The sequence below is a fragment of the Mesoplodon bidens genome (genome assembly GCF_964165515.1).
Source record: "Mesoplodon bidens genome assembly, chromosome: 6".
NCBI classification, from domain to species: domain Eukaryota; kingdom Metazoa; phylum Chordata; class Mammalia; order Artiodactyla; family Ziphiidae; genus Mesoplodon; species Mesoplodon bidens.
In genome coordinates, this window is record NC_138162.1 from 99928682 (window position 1) to 99956388 (window position 27707).

The following is a 27707-nucleotide window of genomic DNA, read 5'->3' on the forward strand; positions in this document are numbered from 1 at the left end:
CGTGTGCTCAGAGTTCCTGCCTGGAGACATTCCATCGGCTGTGGCTGATTCAGGTTTCCCTGAAGCTCGGGACCAGGCTCAAGAGCTTTGGGAATCAGTTTGAGGTCCCACTTCTGGAGAGATTGGTGGTAAATTGGCTGGTTTGTCTCTACAATGGTTTCCCAATTGCTCCATGAAAAGGACTCATGTCCTGGGCAGTGCTTTGTCCCGGCTCCTTCCTTCGGGATCAAACACTGATTTCCTACTGGGTCGTTTGGTGTTAGGAAGTCGACAGACAGTGTTTCTAACTTTTAAAAAATGTTTGGCTTGAGATTACCATACGATTTACAGGTGCTGTCTTTTAAAAGATGGAAGGATTCACTCATTCGTTAGCACCTTCTCACTTGTGCTGCCACGTTGGCTCTTGTCCCAGTGAAATGCATTGTGGGCAGCACCCCCTTCGTCAGTGCAACAGAAGGACGCTCTGCACACACTTGGCATTGGAGAGTAATAAGTTTGATGCTTCCAGAATGTGGAGTTAGTGGTAGATTTAAAAAATTCGAATGAGCGCTAATTCCACAAAGTTCTAATGCTACGTGTGTGAACCCTGTTTCTACTTTTAGAGGGTGTGTGTGGCCAGGATGGGAGGATGAGGTAGACCTGATGGCTGAGGATGGCTTGGGGCAGGTCCAAGGATTCATGTTAGCCTTCTGTGGAGCTTTTACCCTTTGAAGGTCCAATGAACCAAAGCTGACAGTGGCTTCAATCTTCTAGAATGTTCTGCAGTGAATTGGAACTTTATGGGGAGTCTGGCACTAATCTAGACCACCCTGCCTCTTCCTAGAATGGTCTGTTTTCAGGTGCAGAACAGATACCCTGCTCCAAGTTATCCAAAAGCAGTGGGGCCTGAACAGGGATGCCGGACAGCAGCCAGGTCGGGCTCTTCCCCTGCGACAATGTAGACTTTGGGGTGGCTGTGAGAATTGCCCTGCACTCTGTCTCCTTGAGGCCTGCAGCCCTGCAGACGTATACATAAAAATCCGACCTCTGTGGGGAATGCATGATCCTTCTCTGTGTGCGAGTGTACACACATATAAAAATGGATCAAATGACTTCTTTCAACAGACTTGCACGCCCCCCTGCATAAGGCCAAAACTCTCATGTTAAGGGCAAAGGAAAGTAGGGAACAAGAGTTAAGAACTGAGAGCCCCTGAACACTTGATCTGTTTTGTTTTTCTCTTGGGAGTGTAAGAAATGGTAATCTGCAGGTTTAGTAGCTCTCTGCTCTGAAGTTAGTGTTTATCTCAATGGTGATAAGCAATATATGTTTTTTTGCATGAGAATCCATATAGAAAATTAAAAGTAATGGGGGATCAACTATTGTTTCAATAGTCATTCAAAATATGTATTTTTCAGCTCAGGTTTTAAGATCGCTTCCCACGGAACAGTGCTAGCGGGACATAACTGGCACTCCTTTGTAGCCATTGGAGCAGATTTGAGGTGTAGCAGATGGCAGCAATTTTCTAGTCTTTGTTTTCTCCCATTTGTAAAGCATGTAAAGCATGTAAGAGCTCACCTGGGTCATCTCATCTCTTCCTTCAAGCGCCACGTGCTGGGTGTCACGGAGCCTCACTCACAGATGGGGAAATTGAGGCTCAGGTAGTGCCCACCTTGCTCAAGGCTACAGGGTCAGTGGGCAGCAGAGCTGTTCCACTCTCTCAGCTGCTCCACAGGGAGCTCGGGATTCAGAGGCAAACTTCGCTGCAGCCTCAGGCGGGGCAGCTCCAGGGCCTCCAACTCCCAGGGCGTGGTCACTGAGCGCCGTGCCGGGCCACCCTGGGCCCTCGGAGTGTGCCAGGACCTGCTGCCCATCCCGTGGGCCCCCTGCCACTTGACCCAGGCCTCTGTGTCTGCCGGGAGAGCCAGGCAGGGTCCAGCAGTCCTAAAATGGCCCATCTTGCTAAGTGGCTCTGGAGACCCCCCCCCCCTTCCCCTTCCTACTCACACCATCCTGTGTGAATTGGCTGTGCTTTCCAGGGACACTCCTATCTGCTGGGGGCCTGCGGGGCTTCTGTGGGGCCGCTGGTCACTGGTTTCAGTCAGCTTTGACGCCTGACTACTAGGGGTACTCTGAAGAGCTCATAGTAGAGGCAGGTGGGGAATTCCCTGGCGGTCCAGTGCTTAGGACTCGGTACTCTCACTGCCGGGGCCAAGGGTTCGATCCCTGGTTGGGGAACTAAGATCTTGCAAGCCACATGGTATGGCCGGAAAAAAAAAAAAAAAAAAGAAGCAGGTGGACAGTCAGATGGTGTGTTCAAATCAAATAACTCCCCACCTAAATCCTATGCTTAAGCCACCACTTCCGGACTTTTTATATTGGAGAGGCCAGAGGACCGGGAGTCTTCCTGGCTTTTACCTGTGTTTCATTTGAGCAATGATTCTGTTTTGGGCCATCTCAGCTGTTGGGGTGGCTGGACAAAGACCCAACTGGGGTCCTCCCGGTGGAGGAGGGTAGCACTGATCATTTCCAATGAGGACAGATGGTGAGAAGCCGAGTGCGAAGGGAGAGGCCTGACCTGAAAGCAGGGCAGGCCTGGGGGAGGAGTGGATGGAACAGCACTTTGTGCGGCCCCCTCAAAGGGCCCCGTGCTTGGGGACAGTGTCAACTCATGTCTCCTGGCTCCGTGTCCAGCCTGCTATCCTGAAGATGCCCACTTCCTGAAATGGAGCTCTCCTTTCAGGTAGCATCAGATGCCTGGGGGACTCCTTTATATAAGTAACACTTGCAAACAAATGTCCTGGTCCTTATTTCCCTGAATCCGTCGCTTCTTGAAGGCCAGTCACACGTTTCCTTGGATCCCAGGCTCCCTGGGCAGCTTACCTTGGCTCCTGCATGCACAGAGCCATGTGGCCTTGAGCTGGTTGCTCAGTTTCTCTGAGCCCTGGCTCTCTGCCTGCACCACCGGGCTGTGCAGTCCCTGTCCTGAGAGGCTGTGGGGGCCGGTGACTATGTGTAAGCATGGAGGACCGTTGTTTCCTGGGAGGCTTCACCCTCAGAAGTGTACATCTGTGCTCCCTCGCTGGCCAAGTATGTAAGGACGCCATCCATAAATGCCTTTCTGTGAACGGTGACAGCCCGGTGGGAAATGGGAAGGAGATTGTGGAAAGATTGCAAATAGGTAACTGTAGGGCACACAGATCTTGGCCTTGGGTTTCAGAAGGATACTCTAGGGTTCTGTAGTTAAACTTTCAGTTGGTCCTGAGAAAGAGAAGTGGAAAAACGACTGGCACATGTTGTAAACCTGGAACTGTCCTGCTCCTCAGAGGACAGCAAGTAAGGGAGCGTCCTGGGATAATACAGCTGGAGGGACCCAGTTTTCAGTGAGGAAACCAGAGCCAATTGACTTGCTGGAGGGTGGCGACAGTCAGTGACTGAATCTAGGACAGAGTGCAGGACTTATTAGGGCCCTTTAGGGCTTGTACATAAAGCTCAGCCCCTGATGGAAAATGGCCAGTAGTGCTTCCCTCCTTGAGTTTACATTTATGTTCCATCTTTTTTTTCCAAAATGCATAAAGGTGTCAGTCATTCACAAGGACAAGGAAGTGTTTCTATTCCTTTGTTTAGTTCGGGGTCCCTCAGAAGCAGACCTTGAGAGAAGCTCAGAGCGTATGTAGACTTAGGGGTGGGGAAAGGAAGGAAGCTGATGAGGAAGGCGTGGTCAGGCAAGTCACCAGGATGTGGATAACAAATTGCACTGGGGACTGAGGGCGGCAGGGCTGGACGTACCTCAGAGCTAATCCACCAGCGTGGGGGGAGAGCTAGACATTTACCCCAACAGCCTAGCACTGGTGGAAGGCTGTTTCTAGCCCCAGTGCCCTGGCCAGTCCTATGCACACCAAGCCAGGGAATCCTTTGGCAGAGAGCCAGGCCTTCATAAGCAGACTTGGGGTGAAAGGCAGGCATCAGAGCCATCGGGAGTCCTTCCCGGAGTTCCTGACTCAGTAGTTCTGGATGGGGCCAGAGAATTTGCATTTCTAATAAATTGCGGGTGAAGCTGGTAGGCAGTCTTGACTTTGAGAACCATCCTCAGGTATGAATTGCTAGCCCTTACCTGTCTCACTGATGGTTTTTCCCCTCTAATATACGATTATGTTTTCATGCCACTTCATGTTATAGATCCCAGCGTCCATGCTGTGAGATTAAAAGTGGAGGATTAATAAGCATTTATAACTCCATGCAATCATTGCTGGCAGATAAAATGCCATCTGCCAGCCACAATTTATTTATAATGGAGTTTATACATATTTATAAGTTTGCAAGCAACAAATAAACAGTTTTAAAACTGGCAAATTTTATAGCAGCCAGAAAAATTGCAACTTTATACCAGGACTTGTGAATATCAATTGCGTATGTATATATACATATATACACACACACATACATATACCTACTGATTACGACAGATGTGCATCTCTGTCTGTCTGTATATACATATATACACATGCATATACCTACCTTGATTACAACGGACTTGCATCTCTGTCTGTATGTGTGCACACGCAGGTTGACTGGGCAATTTGCACCTCGGGACTCCTCCCTGGGTTTTGGTATTTTAACTCACCAGGACAACTAGAAAGTTACACAAACGCAGAGAGTCTGGGGACCGACATGTCCTGGAATTTGCAGACACAGGGAGGAGGGTCCTGGATGCTGCAGGAACAGGACAAGAGGGCCACGGGGGTTCCACTGTGGAAAGTGACAAAGGGACACAAGGGAAGAGAAGTCCATGGGGGAAGACAGGAAGGGAGAGGATGGGAGGACAGAGGAAGAAAAAGAAAAAAGAAGGGAGGGGGTGGCAAGTCCAGACCTACATCCCCTGTTCATCCAGTAGCATGTAAAAAAACCAAGCAGGGGTGGGTGTTGGTGGGGCTAACCGGGCAGGCATGCTTGGGGGCCAAGTGTGGTCTTCCTGGGTACAGCCGCACTGCTTGTTGGCTTTTCTAACCAGCTTTCTCTTGGCCTCAACTTACGTTCGTTCACGTGAGGCAGGCACTGTTCTGGGCTCCTGTGAGTGTGCAAAGGTTCCGTCTGCCTGAGGATATAGTCCAGTAGGAAATAAACGCACAAAGGGTGTGGGAGCATGACAGGCCTGATGGCTGGTGTGGCCAACTTCACTAGGACCCTGGAGGGTGGAAGTCCTGGGTGGGTCTGGGTAGTCTGAAGGCTTTGCAAACTAGGCTGCAGATGGGATGGGGAGGGTAAGAACAGGCAGACGAGGCGTGGGTGGCCCAGGAGGAGGCCGGGACCCCCTCGTGCATGAAAAGTGGTCGGTGTTAGGGATGCTGGAGGTGGAGGTGAGGCTGCTCCTGCCTGCTCTCGCCTCCTTCCTGCATTCACAGGTGCCCAGAATAACGACTCTCCTGGGCCCAAATACACAGGGCTCCCTCCCGAGGGCTGGAAGAGCCATTCTCATGGAAGGAGGCACCAGAAAGGAAATCTCATGCAATGTAAAGTTTCTCTTTTGTTGTTTCACCTTGAAATGCTGTAGGCAGGAATATATGCAAGTGGGACACACACTGTGGCCCTGGTGTTTGAGGTCATGAATTCACACTTGTCTGGGACATTTTTACCACAACCAAAGTTTCTAACCACAAATCAAGTGACAACTAAAGCAGAAATCAATGGGCAAATCCATTTTTGAACACTGAATTAACTTTTTTGTAACAGCTGTATGTTGGTTGCAAGTGGAATGGTCTCTGTTCATTTGACTTTTGAATATAACTTGTTCCTGAATAAATATTGTAAAGTTAAGTACATGAATGTTTCTTTGTATCCAGAACTAAATAAGAATTAAAATTTGATGTTTAAATCCAAGGATTAGGAGAGAACTCCGTGTACATCTAATGTGTAATAATGAGATATTTATTAATTTTTAAAAAGCATTTGGATGGCAAATTATACCTATTGATACATATTTGAAAATTCTGTGTTTTGTTTTCCGTTAACTTTTGTGAAACAAAAAAGAATTACTGTGAAGGTCTATGGTTTATTGCCAATTTACCACTTTCTACGTTGATATTGGAACAGAATCGGTATTTGGACATCTCTGAGGAGTGGAAATACAAAACCAATTTCAAGTTTTCTAATCTCTGTTCTACGAAAAATAATAAAGCCTAAATTATCTGGCCAACATTTGGGATATTTGTTACCACAACGGGTAAAGAGAATTGGCTTAAGTTCCCTCCTCACATTCAGTGAATCCACTTCACTCCTTCAGTAAATGATGTGGCTTCCAGTTGTGAGCCCTGTTGCCATGCTGGGCACATCCCTGAGCTTGTAGGGCAGCCAACTGGAGATGCCACACGTCGTCCCTGGACGCCATCACTGTGGCCCAGGGGCAGAGGCTGTCACACCCACTTAGGCAATGCTGCACTTCTTATCACTGGTTATTGGAAAACGTGCCTTCATTTCCAGAATAGTGGTGTGTGCATTTCTGATTATGTAGCAAACCCTTTGATATTTGACTTAGATACTAAAAACATTTGGGTGTGGAAGTTTTGCACTCGTAGATACATTTAAAAGCATGGACTTGGTCATTTAACTAGAAGTTTTCTATAAAGTACACCTTGTTACACTTCTGTGAAAGGCTCTTTACCAGTGCAGAAGCAACAGGGGTCAAGGGTGGAAACAACCGTTCTCTAAATAGTCTGATGTTAACTGTCAATGTGGGTCTGAGGGCAATAAAGAATATCGTGAAAAGTCTCTCATCTGGTTGGTGGATCTTGCATTGCCTCATGAAGGAGAGGAGTGGAGTTTGAAACCTTTCCGTAGAAAGCAGATAGTCTCTATTATTCCCCAGGAGACCTCTTAAAATACAATCACAGCAGAACCCCGTCAGGGACACCAAAGGTGTGGGATGAAAATGGCGGCCTGGCAAAGGCATTCCTGTTGAGATTTATGTTAACTTCTGTCCACTCGGCCTTGGGCAGTGTCAAAGGTGGCAGAATGTCACTACCAACTAGTGATGCCAAATACTGGTCTCCTTCTACATAGAATGTAGCGTGGAGAAGCGAAAACTTAGCCATTTGTGCTGGAGAAAGCTAGAGAAAGGGTCAGTTCTGATCAAGTCTCTCCTGTTGCTTCAATTACACCAAATGGAACAGAACCCATCATCCCATCTCTTTCAGCTGTACTTTGGCTGCCATGACCCCTACAATTTTCCCCCTATCAAAAGGGTAGTCCATTGACCTCCTTCCCTATTGACCTACCAAAATTGGTGGAAAAGCACCCAATACCCTGAAGTTTCCTAAAACACCAGCTCTGCTAGTGGGAAGCCTAGGGGACATGTTACTGGAATTCTCAGAGGGTTTTAATTCCTAGAGAAACGTCCCAGGTGAGAGGTCACACTGCCACTCTGCACATCACCAGGGGCAGCCCTAGTGTACACAGCCCCTCACATGGACTCCCAAGAATGAGTTTATACAAAGGCTTTGAGTTTTATTTATTTTTTTAACAAACATACATGGGACGCAGTAAAGGTTACTCACTGAACGAGATCTAATGCACAGGTTCTCTGTGGCTTTGACATACTCAACTTCTAAATGATTTCCAGCTAGCTAGTTAGGAACGTACACATCGGTACTAACTTTGATGACGTTTTGCATATATCAAATCAACATAATTACTTTTTTGGAGTATTTTTCATTCAGATTGATTGAAAGTTTTGCACTACCTCAAAAAAAAGTTGAGGTTATAGTGTTATTAATATTAGTGCCAGATATCTGGGGCCCCCAAGCAACTCAGAACTAACATATACATTTCTTAAGTCATTTCACCACCTAAGGTAAAATGCAATACTCAATATTTTGGCTCTCTGAGGCCATTCTGTTGTTGTTGTTCTCTTATCCCAGTATCTGAATGCTTAACTTTTCCAGAAATGCCCTGGATTTTCTCATGCTATTTGACAAGAGAATCAGCTCCTTTTCAGTGATGTAATGAAGACAACAAAAATGCCACCCATGAGCATCTCCTTACAAATAGGATTTATCTCATCAGTAACAAAAATTAAGAAAGATGTTGGTCGGTACATGATCACCCAGGACCCACAGAAATCTTCCTTAATAAAGAGGAACTGGCATCATATAACAAAGAGGAGTCTCTTTCTCTTTGAAAAGTTATTCATGTATTAAGACTACTCTTTTAGTCTTTACTCAGGCAAAAGTCCCACTGAACCTAAAAACTTCAGGGGGTTCTGATGTGACGCTTACCCAAGAAAGAATCCTTTTAAAGGTTGCTTTTTTTTTTTTAACAAAGAACTCAATACATCAACTATATGCTTATGACAGCTCTACAAATTTGTGTATTTTGCACCCATTTGTACTGCATGAAGAATCACTGGGGATGACTGTGTACAAAAATACCTTCTAAGTAATTGCTTCTTAAGGTAAACAGTGATACAGGGTCAACCTGTGTTGAAAAAGGAAGATTAAAGTATTGCTATATTTCTTTGAAGAAAGCACAAGCTGCCAGATCACAGTTAAACTGCTCTAATAGTCATGGTCAGGGTCAGCTTTCGGGAATCCATGAGGCTGCTGACGGCCCCAGCTGCTCAGCTGTGACAACACAGGGAGTTGTTGACTTGGTGCTTTCTGATACAGATTCAAACTCAACATAGGATCACAGTGCTGTCTTGCAAACCTCTTCTAATTCAATAGAAACTCCCCATTACATTGGAAAGGTGAAATGAGCCAGGGGTCTGTCCTCTGCTTCCCCCTCGTGGGTTCTTTTCTTGGTTGGTCTGGGGCACAGCCTCCTGGAATACGTTGGCGGGCTTTTCTGTGATTTGGAGAAACCCCAAACAATCACATAATTTGGCTAATTTGGCTCTTAGATGTGCTTAAGACTGCAGGGACAAATGACAGAAGAGAATCAGGGGTCCCCTTGGGGGATGTACGCCCTCAGAACTTGCTCATTCTCACCAGGATACTCCAGACACTGTCAAGGGTATGTCTCAGGACAGTCTGGAGTCAGACCCACACATCTGAGACCAGCCTCGGACAAGCCCTTTGGGGGGATTTGGGCTTTCAAAACCTGCTTAACGTGAGACTTCATGTCAGTCTGAGGAGGCTGGGACCAGTGTGTCCACCTAGTTCCCAGCCATAGCCTCATACCTGGTGCTTCAGTCAGAACATACCTGTACTCCCTGTTACGTAACAGTATCACATACTGCAGCTTATGCATGTACCAATGGCAGACATGAAACGCAAGTGCTCTGTGACACAGAAATGACGAATATACAGCATCTATCCTGTGCACAGAGTGTAGTGTAAAGTTACCAGACGTCATCCTGATGTTCTGGGACACACATTGTACACTGTGTGGTCCACGACCTTCCTTCTCTAGGCACAGCAGACAGTGGTCAGTGGAATTCAGGGTAAAGCAACTGATGACATCGCCAGCTTGGTACATTTGGAAGACCCTGGAGCCTAAACGGACAAGGCACGCTGTCTACACTGAAGTGGGTTGGCAATTCCTTGGTTTCCCTCCTTAAGAGACGATCCACACCAGGCAGGCTGTTGGCAGAACAGGTTTCCTGAGTCCCAGCTCTGGAATAGCCCCCGTGGGTGAGGCGTGCAATCCATAAGAATGTGGCCGCAGGGCTAGCTGCCGCTGGTTCCATGGAGATGCAAGGACCCCACGTTCCTGGAGCCCGGCGCCCTCACTTGCAGAGGATCCCATTCTGCAGGGTTTTGTTTCTGTCTGTTATGCAGGGCGGGGCAGCTATTTGCGGGAGGTCTTCCTTGCTCTTTGGGGAGGGGCTGCTGTTGTTGCTGCCGCTGGATTTGCTTCTGCTTGGGTCGAGAGCAGGCTGGATGGGGGAGGAACGGGCACCCTGGCCCTTGACCAGGCAGGTGCAGACCAGCCGGAAGAAGGCCCGCCGCATCTCCTTGCTGGCCAGCGTGTAGATGATGGGGTTCATGGCGGAGTTGAGCACGGCCAGCACGATGAACCACTGGGCCTTGAACAGGATGGCACACTCCTTCACCTTGCAGGCCACATCCACGAGGAAGAGGATGAAGAGTGGGGACCAGCAGGCGATGAAGACACTCACCACGATCACCACGGTCCGCAGCAGGGCCATGGACCGCTCCGAGTTGTGAGGGCTGGCCACCCTGCGGCTGCTGGACTTCACCAGGAAGTAGATGCGTGTGTACAGGATCACGATGGTCAGCAGGATGGCCGTGAAGATGCTGATGCAGAACGCAATGTACTTCTTGGAGTACAGGGGCAGGATGGTGGAGCAGTCAGGGAGGTTGTGCAGGCAGTTCCAGCCCAGGATGGGTAAGGCGCCCAGCGAGAACGCCATCAGCCAGCACATCCCGATCAGGAGAAAGACGCGGTGCTTCTTGTTGGCATCGTAAGGTCTCATTTTGATCATGGTCAAGTGCCGCTCGATAGCAATGGCCAGTAGGCTACAGGTGGACGCCCCGAGGGCCACGAACATGCTGCCTTCCCGTAGGAACCAGACCGTCAGAGACAGGCTCAGGGTCCTCTTGCCCGACATCAGAATGTTGACCTTGTAGGCTATGCCGGCCAGCAGGTCGCAGAGAGCCAGGTTGCCAATGAAAAAGTACATGCGGTTGTGAAATTTATTGTTTTTCCAGATGGCAATCAAAACCATCAGGTTCTCCAAGACAATGAAGCTGCAGATTATCAAGAAAACAATGGTGGTGAGCGTGCTGCCCTCGGGGGCATCCTTCAGCCTGTCCTTCAGCTTGCCTACATAGCTGTAATGTTTGTGCAGGGTCTCGTTGGAGGTGTAGGGTCTGGGGTGCAGCGTGAGAACCGTCGCCATCACTTGGAACTCACGATCGGTTAGCTCCAGAATCCACCAGAGGGCGCCCTGGGAACGTCCATTTCCCGGGCAAAGAAAGTCTGCGGCTCAGGCTGCAATAGTGATCCAAGCCAGACCCCGGCTAGGGTGTTGAGAATAGGCTCCTGCAAAAAGATAAAAGGAGGGGGCGCCCAGTGATAAAGTAACAGCACCTAAGATCAACGGCGACAATAAAGTTGGGGAAAGGCACTAAAAATGTGGAAGCATTTGGACGGCTGGTCCGCATGGGCCCAGAGAGGGCCTTTAACACAGGTCAAGATCCTAAGTGACCATGGAGACAGAGGGAGCAGTTCTGTGTCTGCAGTTGCTGAGGAGGGAAATTCGGTGCAAGAGCACCACCATCATTCAGTCACGTCACCATCACACACACACCCAAGTAATACTTCCATCTGGAAATCTCTCTTTTTTTTTTTTAGATGTTGGGGGTAGGAGTTTATTAATTAATTTATTTATTTTTGCTATGTTCGGTCTTCGTTTCTGTGCGAGGGCTTTCTCTAGTTGTGGCAAGCGGGAGCCACTCTTCATCGCGGTGCGCGGGCCTCAAGGCACTTCGGAACGCTAACCAGTTCATACCCATCTACTGCACAGGAGCTGGTAAACCCTTATTCCCAGTTACTGAGAGAGAAACAGTATTATGCCAGGTCCAAAAAATAGAATAGAATCTGGAATAATGCCCGTCCGATTTCTGAAACATCCTTGGTGGGTTTTGGAGCAACATTGTGGGAAGTACTCACACTTCCTGGATGGGATCCCCGGGGAGCAGGGCCAGGGCCAGAAATTGAGTCTAGACGGCCCCCAGGTCTGCCCAGCGGAGAGCTCGGAAACCGACCACCTGGCCACCAAAGGAAGAAGAGCACAGGCCACGCACGGCCCACATGGCCACTCCCCTAGCAAGCAGCTGAGCGTGGAGCCAGGGGAGGAAGAAATACAAACCTGTAAAAGTGGAATCAACAGCTATTGAGACTAAAGGAAGAAAAGAGAGGACAACCAACTGGATTTTCGAGTTTGGCTTAAAATTCAGAGTTTAGCTCTAACTGTCTAAACTGCCAAAACTAAATCGGTGTGTGTGTGAACTGAAAGAAACCAACCTGGGAGCACTAGTGAGAGGGCGGGGCGGAAAACCCAAGAGCCAGACTTCCGATGGTCCTTCCCCCACTGGACTTTGGATGCACCCCACCCCACCTGTGGCTTTATCCATCGGCCTCCTGTGATGTCCACAGTGAAGCAGACCCAGCTACCAAGGCAGAAATGGATTTCACTAAACTCACTTATTCTAAATTAAAATTATTTGAGTATTTAAATATATAATTTAGATCATAGGAGCTTAATTTACAACAGCCGACTGTGTGCAGTTTTTTAACTTTTCTTTTTTTTGTGGTACGTGGGCCTCTCACTGCTGTGGCCTCTCCCACTGCGGAGCATAGGCTCCGGATGCACAGGCTCAGCGGCCATGGCTCACGGGCCCAGCCGCTCCGCGGCATGTGGGATCTTCCCGGACCGGGGCACAAACCCACGTCCCCTGCATCAGCAGGCAGACTCTCAACCACTGCGCCACCAGGGAAACCCGCACCCCACTTTTTAAAACAAATTGCAAGCTGTCTTTTTAAGAGTAGAAATAGGCGCAGCAGCTGACACTCTCAGAGCACTTTCCCCGGAGCCCCTTATTTAATCCCCATGCCGACACCGTGAAGATCGCAGCATCTCTCCTCTCACAGCACCATGTATATTAATGGTGCCCAGTAAACGTGTGTGCCCTTTATTACTGCTCATCTAAGTACTGTCATCTGTGGGCGGCGAATGGAGAATCCGTGCTCCCACTTTGCTGACCCTTCCTGGCTGTTGTAGGAAACCAGGCACAGGAGACCTTAGCCGCCTGGTTATCTTCCCACCACTTGCCACCCCAGAGCACAACCCTGGCGAGTGTACTCTGCATCCCCACATAGGTGCACCACCACTGCACCACGTGTGACCTCATTCATGGAAAAGGCATGGCACAAAGGCAGGGAAGAGGAACACAGGTGCCGCTCCACCAAGAACCACAAAGCAGCAGCATCCTGAGAGCGGCTATTTCCCCGACGGCAATGGGGTCACATGGCTGGCCCGAGGGCCCTACACACGCAACACCCCCCATGCCAGACCCCCTGCTGCCACATCCAAGTGGCCGCCCCCCGTCCATGACACCATCGTGTCGGGTTTGCCTCAAATGCCTGAGACATCTGCTTTCCCATCAGGGGTTTCTCTCCCAGGACCTGATATCGGCCAACATAACAAGAGGATTTATAATGGTAACTGACTCAGCACCAGAGCCGTCTGAATGATAAAAAACATACTAATATTACCTAAAAGGATAGGAACATGAATTGTACAGGAATTCCCACTCACACTGGGGTGAAAGGGCTCTAGGCATCTGCAGCTGAAAGGCTTTTGAAACCAGGGTGTGTCCAAAGTTTGTCTCCTGTGCCTTAGTTTCCCCCATGATAACTCCACGGCATTTGAATACCTCTTGGACAGTCTCCACCCCTCCGACTAGGCTGTATAGTATGGATAGCAGGGAAGCGAGTCCCTTTAAAACTGCTGGATCTGGACTTCTCTTGGAAATAAAGGGCAGAGGAAATACACCACAGGCTTTGTAGACACACATCAACTTTTTTTTTCCTGAATATGTAGAGTTTTGATAAAATGGAGGAAACAAAAGGAAACAATAAAAACTGATAACCAGCAAGAAAACAACCAAAACAAAAATTGCCTAACATGTGCCAGAAACTCATCCAGACCATGAATCTTGAGGGTGAACATATTTTCCCATTAATTCTTGATTTATAGTTTCCCTTAATTAAATATTTATCGCTCAGGGAGCACATATTTTCAGAACCTCTTTTATTAAATGTGAATCTCCGCATTTTGCGTAACTGGAAGATATCCATCTCTCTTTGGAATCTAAAAGCTTATTTTCTTTGGATTATCAACATTAGAAAGTAGACCCCATCTGAGAGTTAAGTGCTGGTTTAAAGATCAGATTGATTTTGGATGCATCTGAACACCACTGTGCATAGTCCAACCATCTCACGGGCGAGTTTGGGCCTCCATCCCGAGGGGCGCAGCACAGACTCCGAGTTTGCCGGAAGAACACCCTGCCCCTCCCAGGTCCTGCTCATGGTGAGGTGGGGCATCGGCCCTCCCTGGCTCAACCATCCTGCTGCTGCTGGGCACTGCGGGCACCAGGGCTCCTGGGAGACCAACCTATCCTATCCCTCATGGCCTCTTCTAGTCACTCCCAGAGAGTACCACTCTCTGGACATCTTGTCCCCTAGAGTAATTTAGCCTGTGTCTGGGCTGCATATAAATGGAGCCATACGATATACAGTGTGCCTGGCACCGTCCTCTCAATGGGCTGCTTCTGTGAGCCACGCGTGGAGATGCCGGTAATTCCTTCCCATTGCTCCCACCGTGTGGATGGATGCAACAGCCTCCATTCATTCCCGGTTGTGGACATGGAGTGGTTTCCAAGTGTTGTTGTCCTTAGCAGTGGTGCTAGGACGGGTTGAGGATGTCCTTGTGGCGAGCATGTGCCTGTGTTTCCAAGGAGTACCGTGGATTTCCTAGCATTGATGTCTAGGTTGGGCTTTGATGGGAGGGTCCCTGCAGAGGCTTATGGGTCTTAGCCCCTGGTCCTGCGAATGGTTTTTGTAGGAAGCTGGAGAAGTCCACACAGAGGGTGAGAGTCACACACTACAAATGCTCACGTTTTGTTTTATTTTAAAAGATAGGTGTCTGGGGCTGGCAGTGACCAGCATCTGCCTTTCCATTGTAAAAGGCTGATCACTGCTTAATTTCCACCTGAATACTTAAAAATACAGCCTGATGCTGAGAAGTGTGGCTGGGTGCTGGCTAGTCGTGTACACATTCAAAAAGCCAGGCATGTTATAGAAGATACTCAGGACAGAGATGCTCCTGCTTATGGGCAGTGGTCTTCCAACAAACCCAGATTCCGACAGAGCTGTGCCTTGCTTATGTCCATAGGCAGAGTTCTCACTTTCAAACTGTGCTCGGGTGGCCCAGACCCCCACAGACCCGTCCCCTGAAGTATACTGCCCACACCTGAGCTTCCCTTACATCTACTCAACAGAGACCCGCTACACCTAAGAGTTTTCACTTCAACCTCATTCAGTTGGGGTCTTCAAGTCTACCTCAAGGCATTTCAACACCAAGCCTTTATCTTTTTGCAGAGAAGGAATACGACACTTTCTAGAAGGTGGTTCAGAGGTGTGTCACCCCACACCTCTTCCCTCCATTCCAAGTTGGAGTATCTGTGGGGAGGGGTGAGCCCGGCAGGGGCCGATGGATTCCAGATGTGCTTTCCGTGCTAGAGATTCACTTTCTCTACACATGTCAATTTGAAAAATAAACAAACTGTAAAAAGAAGGAAAAGGAAAAAAACAAAGGAAAATATTTCCACAATCTGGGGTCTGTCTCTTTCTCTCTGTAAAGGCCAAAAAAAAAAAAAAAAAAAAAACCCAAACGAACAAACAAAAAAGCGCACGCACACACACAATAAGATAGTGAGAAATTTATTTCTCCTGGTCAGATGCAGGGCACTGTATTTTTAAAGGCACGTTCTCCCAGTTCATCCCCAAAACTGAATTAAAACATGAAGCATTTGCCAACAAGCCAAATTTCTTGGAAAGCAAGGGGGTTTTTTGGTTTTTTTGTTTAGAAGAATTTAGAAAGGAAATAATGAGTTGGCCATTTCATGGCCCCAGCAAAATTCCTTTGCTAATGAGTATTTCCCCTCACTCCGAGCATCTTAGGTGACCTCACTCTGCTTTCAGAGATAGTTCATAACAAGAGGCTTCACACACTCAGCCTCGCACGCCTGCGAGTTGCTCTGTGCCCATTAGTGGAGCTCCCAGTGAGAAAACGGCTGTTACAGATGAACCACGTCAGGATTCCACAACTTCCCCTTTCTTCTCTCAAGTGTGGAAGTGAGTTGGTCCCTGATCAGGATTCCTGCTTTTCAGTGGCTTCTCCACAGCTCTTTCTCTCGGTAAACAAGGGTCGGATGCTAACACAGATCTGGGGGCAGTCCAGGGAGCCCCAGGAAAGCAGGTTGTACCCAGGACCTGGTGCAGCTCGAGCATCTGCCTCCGTGCGTGCTCTCCTGGGCATCCTGGCTCGTCGATCGAGGGCAACTGCTTTAGATGCAAAAGGTCTTTACCTTCATTGGTTTTCAACCAGCCTTATCAAACTTTCTCTTCTGTACTTGTTCTAAGGAAGGGCACGGGACTGAATTCCTACCAAGACTGCCACAGGACGAACGAAAGTGTGTGGAAATGAGCTCCTCCAGGCATATGCAAATAAGAGGTGTTCTGCCCAGGAAGTCCTAACTGTGGGGTCCCTGTCATCCTTTCCCACAGCAGGGCTCTTACTCGGTGATACTGCACATGTACCGCATGTTGCACGTTGCAGGTACCATGTCTGATCCCCACTACAGCATCTGCCTTCCAAATGTACATAGGAGGAAACTGAGTCCGGGGGGTTGGGTGTGCGGGCGCAGTGTCCTTTGTAGCACAGCTTGGAAGAGGCTGCGCTGGGCCGGATGCCTGTGTCATTGGATTCCAGTGCACCATATTAGGGATAAGCTCTTCTGGAGGCTGTCACCTTTCCATGTGTTCCTCACCTCGATAGTGACAAGAGTGTCACCACCATGCTTGGAACTGATGGCGGAATGCTGGAATGCTAATGTGGGGGCTTGACTGGAATATATGGAAAACTCTGACCCCAAGGAAATGGAGCGGCATCTTCAAGGCCCAAGAGCCTAGTCAACTGACTCAGGTCTCTCACTCCAGCTCACGGTGCTGATGGGACATTAGAGCCACCCAATCGGTACCACACTCTCCTTGGAACCACCTTGTCACTGATTTACCTGACTGGCCTATTGCCTGGCCTCTTCTAGATGCAGCTGTAATTCCTCACAAGTAGAATGAAAACAAGAGAAGAAAAGGCAACTTTATGCCTAGTAACTGTAACAACAACTTAAAAGTATTAACTAAAGCTAGACAGGATTCCACTCGGTATATCATATTAACTCCAAAAGATCACGGAATACCTCTTAAGGCAATTAATTAATTTTACAGAAAATGTATGGCAAAGGAATAATATGAAATGGCTCCGAAACGGATAAGAAAGGAATCACGAAGCCAAATGTGAGGAAACAGAAAGGCTCGTGTAGCCCACGGCACAGCAGTCTTGGCTAACTGGCCAACGTAACAGATTGCCTGAGGCTGCCTTGCCAGCTGTGGCAGCACCAGAGTCATAGTCCCAAGTCCTGGCAGAAAAACAAGGGTTTCTCCAGTTGGGCAACCCCAAATGTTTCGAGATTATGGTATGCTCGAATCCCCATGTCTTTGCAACACAAATATATGTATACACTGTAGGTCCTGAAACATTTTTAGGAGATGGAAGAGAGACCGTGGAATCTAATCAGTGTCATTATTTCCAGACAAAGAAAAATCAGTTCGTAAATTTTGAGAAGTAAATTCATTAGGCCAATAGGTAAGGCTCCTTGTACAGGAAATGGGAGTTTCAGTATCCACATTATGGTAGAAAATTAGGAGAGTCATGCCTTTAATGAAATTCACACATGTAAAGAGGAAAGCAGCATTTTCAGAGACGAAAACTGGTTGAGGGAACATTTTGTCTATATCTTAAGGGCTGACTTTGTGTTTCAGATCTCTGGTGTCAGGCAACAAAAGCGCCTGGACTAGCAGGCCCTAAGTGAATGTTTGCTGACTGAGAACATCCAGTGTATGGTTCTCCTCCGGCAACAAAAGTATTCATACTGGCACTGAGCTCTGCATCAATTGAGAACTTGTACAGATGTGGATAATTCCACAACTCCTTGAGTACTACACACACACACACCGCACCCTACCACGCTCCACACATATATACACACCAGAACCACCACCTACACCAGCAACAGGCTTGGCCATCCCTTATTACTCATATACCCACAGACCATAATCCTGCCCTCGTACTTTCTAGGAATTATGTTTTTGTTAACCATGCCAGCAAGATTTTCATCAATGAAGAAATAAATGTTTAAAAGGTAAATTAGGAACATGTGATTAAATACAAGGCCTGCAACTTCTAACTCCAGACTTGAAAAAGACGCCTAATTCTGGAAGTACCCAGAGCTCCAGAAGAGCCAGACACAGTTCATGCTGCTACCTTTCTTCAAAGTAAAGCATGTTCACTTTAAAAATCCAACAAGAAGTCCCTCTCTTACCTCTAAATACAAAAACACCACAAAGTAATATGTCCTTGGGAGTGTCCAATGTCAGGAAGAGAGAGAAAGTAAGAAGGAGAGGGATCAGGAGAGAGAACCATTTGGAGACTGGAGGGTTAAAAGTGGCAAAGTTAGCACTTTCCTGCACCAGGCCAAAGAAGGACCTTCCCAGCTTTATCTGTTGTGAATGTAACATACTGATCTTCCCTGGGAACCTCATTTATTGCACGGTAGGCACTTTTTCTTCCAGCCCCCCCCCCCCGATTCTGACAGCCCTGACTGCCTTGTTTGAGACATAGAAGGAAAACTGGAATTTTGTGGCGAATAAAATTAAATAGAATAATTTCCCCAATAGAACAAGCACATATACACACGCTTCCAGAGTCCCCAGGTCCTCATCCTGGGCGGGAGCCTAACTTTTTAATTGTCCCAGGAAAGCGACTGACGGAACGTCCCTGTGAAGAGTCACTACTCTTCCCTTCGGCATTTTAATGCTCCAACTGTACTTAAAAAAGGGACCATCCCCTCCCCCACCCCGCCTCGGCTCAGTCACCAGAATGGATGATCTGTGTGGAGGGGGTGATGCTGATGTAATGTGTTCGCCCACCCAGGTCACCGTCGCGCCGAGGACTGGCTGGAAATTTGTGAGAAAAGTGGACCCGGCTGCCCCCACCCCACCCCGGGTGCCCCGGGCCTTCGGCCGTGCCGTCTCACCTCCGTCTGGGAAGGGCACTTGGGCCACCGGCATCCTGACACCCCTTTCTCCGCTCAGATGCGAGCTGGGCTGGGACGCCGGGATAGTCCTGGGGCTCGGGAGTGGAGGCACGTTCGCGGGCCGGAGCGTCTCGCTCGGGTTCGTCCTGCCACCGCGCCTGGCGCCGGTTTCCTGTCGCGTGTCTCCCAGACCAGCTTCTTCAGCCTCTGTCCCCGCCAGCCGGGGCGCAAACTTTTCCAGCGGCCCGCCGGGGCGGGGCCCGAGCTCCGCCTCCCCGCCCGGCCGCCCCACGCCCACATCCCGGGCCCCACGCCCCCTCCTCCCCTGGCCTCGTACCCCACCTCCCCCCACCCTGCTCCATCCCCCGGCCTCCCGGCATCTCCCCGCCCACCCATCTACCCTTTGCCCCCTCCCCCATCTCCTGGCCCTCTGCCCTCACTTCTTTGTCCCCCGCCACCTTCATACCCCTTCCCTCAGCGCCGCGCCCCCATCTCCGCGTCCCTCCTTCCCCGCCCCAGCATCCCCCGCACTCCGCGCCCGCACTTGCCCCCAAAGCCCTGCGTCCTGCTCCCGGACTCCCGCCCCCGAACTCGTGCTCCGGTCTTCCTGCCTCCCTTGCCTTCCCACACAGTCGAGGCCCTTTCTGATGGGTCCTAGACATTCTCCCATGGCCTCCCGCCTCCCTCCGCAGTCCCCCTGGGCTTGGCTTGTCCCTCCGCCTCTGCCCCAGAACGGCCTTCAGATCCTGCGCTCCTCCTGAGCTCCCGGCTGCCGACCCAGGGGCTCAGGACCCAGCCGGCAGGTCCAAACCGGGTCCGGGGTTGGACTTGGGCAGGGCGCACGGAGGGCGAGTGTCTGACAGATTATTGTTATCATTATCATAATTGTCGCGATCATGATCATTTTGGGTTGGAACTGACTGACCCCCAACTTGAGGGGTAACATCTGGCAACATTTTGGTTTGGACCCTGCGCCTTCCACCTCCCTCGTGTTGTGCTCTGGGCCTCCAGCGCAGAGGCTGTTCCCCGGGGGGCACACACAAGCTCCGAATCCCCGGACCCGCCCCGGGCACAAGAGCTCGTGGATCTTCCGTGGCACAGCTCAGGGGGATTCGTCCCTTTTGTGTGGATAAATGAGATAATCTATGCGAAGAGCTTCCGAAAGAAGAATTCCGAGGGAGGGGACTACCAAATCTATTGGACACGGAAAGTGAAGGTCCTGAGTAAGTGAACACAGCAACCGACCCTGGAAGCTTCTAGCGGGAGGGAGAAAGAAAGAGAACGGGGTAGGAGGAAAAGGAGAGAGGCAAGAAAAAGGAACCAGAAGGCCTGCTATCCAAAGCAAAGCTGTGCATTCCTGGGCAGACCAGACAGGCACTGCAGGGGTCCCTGGAGCAAGTTGGGGAATCTTGGGGAAAGTCTCCCTAGTTACCTGGCTTGTGATTTGCCCTCTTGCCTCCAGAGGAAGAGCCCCAAGCATCCTTCCCCTAGAGCTGGGAGCAAATGCTTATTAGGGGTGGGACTGAGCCCTGAGAGGCATAGACAACAGAGTGCAAGTTGCCAGCGCTTTTGCTGGCCTTCTCAGTTGTTCCCTGTTGAGAAACCCCAGCCCTGGAGAAAAAGCGGGCTGGTGGGGTGGGGGGTACTGCAGAGCTCTGGCTGACCTCTGGGGCTCGGTGGAGGGCTGGTGCTGCCCTGTCCCTGTTTCCACTTAATCTACTGTACTCTGCCTGCACTGCTGTGAGACCCCTCCAGTATGGTAGCCTTCCAAACTGGCTCAGGGTGTCTTGTGCAAGCTCTGAGAAGCCATTTCTGCCCCCAATTATAAGGGGACCTTTATAATTAGGGTTCCTTAATCTTTCCACTCCTACAGCACCAAGTCAGGAAAAGGAGAGGAGAGACTATGCATCTTTAGCCACTCACCGTGGCCAGGGTAACCAGACAGGGTACTGGCCACTGTGCTTACACCTGACCAAAACGGTCAGTTAGCTCATCAACACATCTGTTCATTTAGTTGCGTCACACTACGAGAAATGCACCACTAGGTTACTGGCTGCAGTTTGTTTTGATTGGTGCTCATGTCTTCATTCACTAGACAAAGTCTGAAATCCAGACATTACTAGGGCAACCTTGAGGTCTAGGGATGCCTCCAAAAGCAGCCTCAGGACCTGGACTCCAGAAGGCTGGAAAACAGTGGGACTGTTTAATGTAAATGTCCCAAGGGAGACCAGAGGATTCCTGAAACTCCTCTTTTGATAAGACTCCTTTTGCCCAAAGATTCCCCACCCTGAGCAGCTCTCTCCAAACACAGTCCTCTGGCTGCCCTACTGTGCACCCCTGCTTGCTCCCCGCTCCATGGGCCCTAAAGCTCAGTCACTGGGCCCTGACTGGAGGGCCCTGTGTGCCCTCACACAACCTCTAGACATCATATTCGCTCATAACTTCTCGGGAGAGAACCAGCTCTCCCTGAGTCTGTTGAACAAAAATCCCCCCCTCTGCAGCGACAGCTCTTTACAGAGGAATGGTGGCTCATAAAGGTAGAAGGAATAGGAGAATTAGGAAGTTCCCATTGTTCACCTCTCGCTGAAATAACTGAGTTGAACCAGGTGAATTCATGCACAGCACGGTGAAAGTGTGGAGAATTGGTGAAGCACACAATGCTAACTGGAAAAGGAAGAACGTTCTCTGTTTTTAATGGAGACATCTGGCTGTCAGGGGCTCAAGGTGGGATCAAGCTTAGCATCTCTCATATTGGATCAACCTGATATTATGGGATCCAGAATCCAGCACACATCACCAAGGCTGTGTTCTTGCTAAAAATGCTAAAATTCAGTCAGAGGTCAAGCCTGTGACCTTCACTTCCGGTTTACGGGGAAGAAGGTCTTAACCAGCAGGATAAATGACGCCGGGGAGAAACGATCAGACACGTCCAGAGAGCAGGGCATTCTGTATCAGTTGGCGTGGTCTCCTCAGAAAAGTCAGTGTCAGAGAAAGAATGGGAATGGTTCTAGTATAAAAACAGCTAAAAAGAAGTGACATTCATAACAAACCTGGACCCTGATCAACTCCGGGGTCAACTAACCAGCATTAAAGAATTTGGAGGACGTTTCAACATGATGGTGTATTGAATGATATTGTAGAATTATTGTTCGTGTTATTAGGTGTGATAACGGCACACTACTTGTCTAGAATGACCTTATTTTTAGGAGATGCCTGCTGAACTATTGAAGAGTGCAATGTCTTGCTACCTTAAACTTGTTTTTAAATAATTCAGCAAAAACAGGATGTACACATAAAGCTGATATGACAAAATGTTAGCAGTTATGGGATTTCAGGGGTGGATGGGGGGAGTTGTACGATGGGTTCCCCTTCTCTATGTGCTTGAAATTTTCCCATAGTAAAAAGTTGGCGAAAAAGAAAATGCCAGGTACTAAATAATTTTAAAAATGTGTCCATCTCTGTCTCAAACTATCAAATCAAATCTAGGCTTATGGGACTAAAATAAAAAGATAGGATGATTTATCTCTGTATACTTTTGAAAACCACGTGGCCCCAAACTTGAGTATGATTTGAGCAAATATATATTATGATATATTGATATATGTAATATAATATTATATACTAATTTGTAATTTTTACAAAGGAAATACATTTTATTTTCCCAACACATTAGTGCCTGCAGCCTGGCATGCAGGTACCACTTGGTTAAAAGACATCCAATTTTAAGACTCTAACCCACAGGGAAGCCTTCCCCAGCAGAGCTGAGACATTGAAGGACCCGACTGCAGGAACGGAGAAGCTGGGAAGGCCAGACAATTGTGCCTATAAATGCACCTTCTCTCTCCCTTTGTTCCTCCCTCCCAGCCTCTGCCTCTTGGATCTCTGTCTTGCTTTTATCTTGAGTCATTGTGCCTGCCACTTTTTTGGGGTTTCAGAGGCCGATCCTCAAGCCTACAGTCAGGACAATGTGGTATGAGTTCACACATGTGGACAAGGCTGTGGCAGGAGCCCTGGGCAGGGCATAGGGTAGGCTGGATGGGCCACAGGGAAGGGAACCTGGTAGAAAAGAATCCTTGGGGAGCCCTGGGCAGTGTTGGGGACTGAGGTCTTGTGGTTCTCCAGAAGATCACCACGATGGAAGTCATTTACATAGTGCTGGAGAGGAATAGCTCTGAAACATCCATCTGGATTGGATTTGCAAAAATGAAACTTGGAACTTTTGTACCTAACAACCCTGGCTGGGGCCAAGTGAAGCCTCTGACTAGCTGTCCGAACTCTTTCCCGATAAGTACTCATTCGCTGACAGAGACGCCTACACCTGGACCTCACGACTTTGTGGCTTCACAGTTAGTACATCGTCTGTCCCCATCTTTACGCTTCATGCATCCCCTTTCTCCATTCACACTGTCAGTCAAGGGCAACAGAGATTCCAAGAATTGTTCTTTTCATATTTCATATTTTATAAAGATGTCTCTAATATTCAGAAACCTGACTAGTGTGTGCATGTGTGTTCATGTAAGTGTGTAACTGTATGTGTTTGCGTGTGCATGGGTGTATGAATGTGTATAGGGGTGTATGTGTGTATGCATGCATGTGTGCATGCATGTGTGCATGTAATTGTGCATATATGTGTGTGTGCATGTGTGTGCACATGTGTGTTTGTGTGTGCGTGTGTGTGCTGCAGAAGGACTGTACTCCTGGTGAGGGAGGTAATGTGTCTGACCATCCCTGGAAGATAAGCCGATGGACCTTGTGGTATAAAACAAAATGAATATTCGGTCTTTGCTCCTGGTTCTTGGCACAGAGCTCCTAAAATCCCTGAATTTACTGTCTTTTACATGCTAATGAGATGGCTGGTGGCTGGGCCCTAGATAGGTTCAGGATGGGGGCTGGTTAGCAAAAGAACCAACCATGTGATTACAGGGTTGGAACTTTCAGCCCCATTCTGGGGAGAGGATGGGGCTGGAGCTGGAGTTAATCACTAAAGGCCAATGATTTTTATCAATGAAGCCTAAATAATGAATCCTCCATAAAAGCCCCTAAACAACTGAGTTTGGGGAGATTCTGGGCTGGTGAACACAGCTATGTGCTAGGAAGATGATACACCCAGAGAGGGCATGGAAGCTCCAAGCCCTTTCTCCATACCTTGCTCTATGTATCTCTTCCATTTAGCCTTTCCTGAGCTGTATCCTTTATAATAAACCAGTGACATAAGTAAAGTGTTTCCTTGAGTTCTGTGAATTGTTCCGGCAAATGACCAAACTTGAGGAGGGTGTGGAACCTCCAAATTTGTAGTCAGCTGGGGCTTCCCTGGTGGCGCAGTTGTTGAGTGTCCGCCTGCCGATGCAGGACACGTGGGTTCGTGCCCCGGATCTCCTGTGCTCCGCAACGGGAGAGGCCACAGCAGTGAGATGCCCGCGTACCACTAAACAAACAAACAAACAAACAAACAAACAAACAAATAAGTAGGTAGGTAGTCAGCCAGGCAGAATGTTCAGTGGGAGCAGATAGACAGGGAAATGTGAACTCAGCCTGGGGTTGGGGGGGAGGTGGTGAGGGTCTAGCACGTTTGTGTGTATTCCCACGTGGTGTGTTTTCAGCGGAAGCCCGTGTGCTCTGAAAGCAAGAGGAGAAAGGGTGGTCTGCAAGGCATCCCACTGGGTGGAGGAACCCTTGATTCTCTCCGTTGTTTTGATGAGGAGAGCTGTCTGAGGGCTCGCGGCGATGCAGGCACTGAATCCCACAAACTGGGTAGCCCAGTCTTCGGCAGCCTGATGCTTTGAGTCAAAGTAGTCCAAAAACGTGCCCTTCTTGTTGGATGCTGCGCCTGGGAAAACGTGGTGGGGGCTGGCTTGCTGGAGAAGCGTTTTCCGTTTATGGAGGACTGTTGATATATACAGTCTGGGGATGGGTGTAATTCAACAAAAATGCCCCAGTTGTGTTTATCCAGTCGTTCAGCTAGCACGCAGTGGATGGGGTTGTTCCGTGCACACCTGTCCACCCTCTGCTTGGTCCACTTCTGTGTATTCCTCCCGCGCCCCTGGCTTTTTGAACAAGTGTCTGCAACATTGTTGAATAACTTGGCTTTTTCTTGGCTGCCGAAGGGTTGGTTGGTGATGGGGTGGAGAGAGAAGGTGGTGAGACGAACTGCAACAGTAGTTGCCAATTTCCTCCCTCCTCCACCATCAAACACTATGGATCTTAAGCAGAAAGGGCTGAAGGAGTTTGGTTGGGGGCAGTAAGAACAAATACCAGCATTGACTTGGTGCTTACTCCTGCTAGGCACTGTTCAAAGAGCTTCACACAGAGTAACTCCTTAGCCCTCAGAACAACTCTAGGAGATGAAAACCAATATCATCCCATTTTTCAGATGAGGAAATTGAGACACAGAGATAATCATACATTTGCCCAAAGTCACATAGCTGGTAAGTAGCAGAGTTGGAGCACCCTGTCTGTTTGGAGTTTGCTGATTTATTTTAGCACTTTGGAGGTTGCAACCCTCCTGAAAAACATAGGCTGGACTTTATGCATGGATGCCCAATATCTGGGTCCCTGGCTCCCTTCATCTGGCTTGACTGGAGCCTGAGGGCAGGAAGAGGATGGTAGATGCTACCCACTGACCCTCTCTCTTACAGTCCCCACATCTACTCTGGGTTGTGGACTGTGCATGGCTGGTTTGGGGGAGACTGAATGGAACCTGCCTAGGTCCCTTATGGACAGCCTCTGCCCCAACTGGTGAGGATGGCTAGCACAGGATGGAATGCTATAGTGGGGAGAAGGGTGGGGAATCTTGCTTCCACCATCATTCTTAATTAATAAAGAAACTGTTAAACTTCTGAGTGTCAGGGTTCACGTCTGTAAAATGGTACGTTTTACCGCGTTTAATGGGTAGAATTAAACTAACTATCTGGGCATTTAAATGGATCATAGAAATTCTACAGTTTTTCACAAAAAAGGAAAAGTTTTTCCTTCCATACTCATTGAACTGAAACAATGCACAGACTCTTCTTGATTAAAACATGTTTTAAAAAGCTGAGATTAGAAAAGAAAAAAATGTCTCAAATCAATAATCTAAGCTCTCACCTCAGGAAACAAGAAAAGGAAGGCAAAACAAACCCAAAGCAAGCAGAAAGAAGGAAGCAAGAAAGATAAGAGCAGAAATTCATTAAATGAAAACAGGAAAATAATTAATGAAATGAACAGTGGTTCTCTCAAAGATCAATAAATCGAATCTCTAGCAGGACTGACAAAGAAAAAAATGGGGGAAGACAGAAATTAGCAGTATCAGGAATGAAACAAGTGATCACTACATTCCCTGTAGACATCAGAAAGATAATAAGGGAAAACTAGGAACAACTCCACACATATAATATTCAGCAACTTAGATATAATGAACCAATTCCTTGAAAAGTGCAATCTACCACCATTCTCCCAATGTGAAATAAACCATTTGAATAGCCCTATAACTATTAAAGAAAAGGAATTCATAATTTTTAAATTCTCAGACGTCTTCAGGCCCAGATGGTTTTTCTGGAAATTCTACCAAAGTGTACAAAGAACAATTGATGCCGATTCTGAACAATTCTGTCAGAAAATAGAAGAGGTGAGAACACTTCTCAACTCATTTTATATAGCAAGTATTATCTTGATACCAAAACCAGACAAAGAAAGTACAGAAAAAGACTACAGACCACTATTCCTCATAAATATAGACATGTGCATTCTTAAGAAAACATTAGCAAATAGAATTCAGCAATATATAAAATAGTTATTACCATGAGCAAAACGAACTTATTCTAAGGATGAAATGCTGGTTTAATATTCACAAATCAAGAAACATAATCCATAATACTTATAGGCTAAAGAAGAAAAACCATATGATCTATCAATTGATGCAGAAAAAGCGCTTGACAAAATTCAACACTCATTTACGATAAAACTCTCAGATAACTAGGAATATAGTGAACCTTCCTCAACTTGATAAAGAGCATCTGCAAAATCCCTACTGCTAACATTATACCTGATGATGAAAGACTGAATGCTTTCCCCTAAGATCAGGCACAGGACAAGTATGCTCACTGACACCACTTCTATTCAACATGGTACTGTTAAGTCCTAGACAGCAAAATAAGGAAAAGAAAGGAATAAAAATATATAGGTCATAAAGGAAGAAATAAAACTGCCCCAATTTGTAGATGGCATGATAGACTTCATAAAAATCCAAAAGAATCTATAAAAGACAAACAAACAAAAACAAACATAAAAACTCCTAGAACTGGGCTTCCCTGGTGGCGCAGTGGTTGAGAGTCCGCCTGCCGATGCAGGGGACACGGGTTCGTGCCCCTATCCCGGAAGATCCCACATGCCGCGCAGCGGCTGGGCCCGCGAGCCATGGCCGCGGAGCCTGTGTGTCCGGAGCCTGTGCTCCGCAACGGGAGAGGCCACAGCAGTGAGAGGCCCGCGTACAGCAAAAAAAAAAAAAAAAAAAAAAAAAAAAAAAAAAAAAAAAACTCCTAGAACTAATAAACAAGTTTGCAGGATACAAGATCCATGCACAAAAATGAACTGTATTTTTATATACTAGCAATAAACATAAGGAAACTGAAATTTAAAATATAATATAATATGACTGATAATCACTAAACAAAAAGAAACTCTTAGGTGTAAATCTAACAAAATATGCACGGGACTTGTATCCTGAAAACTACAAAGTGCTGAAAAAAGATATCAAAGATCTTAATGAATGGAGGGATATACCATGTTCATGGATTGGAAGATTCAACTTATTAAAAGGGGTCAAGTCTCCAAAATTGATATAAGGTTTAACACAA

At 48.0% G+C, this 27707-nt stretch overlaps 1 protein-coding gene across 1 annotated transcript; it reads right to left on the reverse strand.

The window, feature by feature from the left end:
- Positions 1–7456: 7456 nt before the first annotated feature.
- S1PR3 (sphingosine-1-phosphate receptor 3) lies at positions 7457–19123 on the reverse strand. Its single transcript, XM_081238471.1, has 2 exons — positions 18877–19123; positions 7457–10978 (listed from the first exon to the last, which is right to left on the reverse strand). The coding sequence occupies exon 2, from the start codon at positions 10833–10835 to the stop codon at positions 9699–9701; it is 1137 nt and encodes a 378-aa protein (XP_081094597.1). The 5' UTR covers positions 10836–10978; positions 18877–19123; the 3' UTR covers positions 7457–9698.
- Between the last annotated feature and the right edge of the window lie 8584 nt (positions 19124–27707).

Excerpts from the sequence above, each read along its gene's own strand:
- S1PR3 (XM_081238471.1), bottom strand. The coding sequence starts at position 10,835 with ATGGCGACGGTTCTCACGCTGCACCCCAGACCCTACACCTCCAACGAG.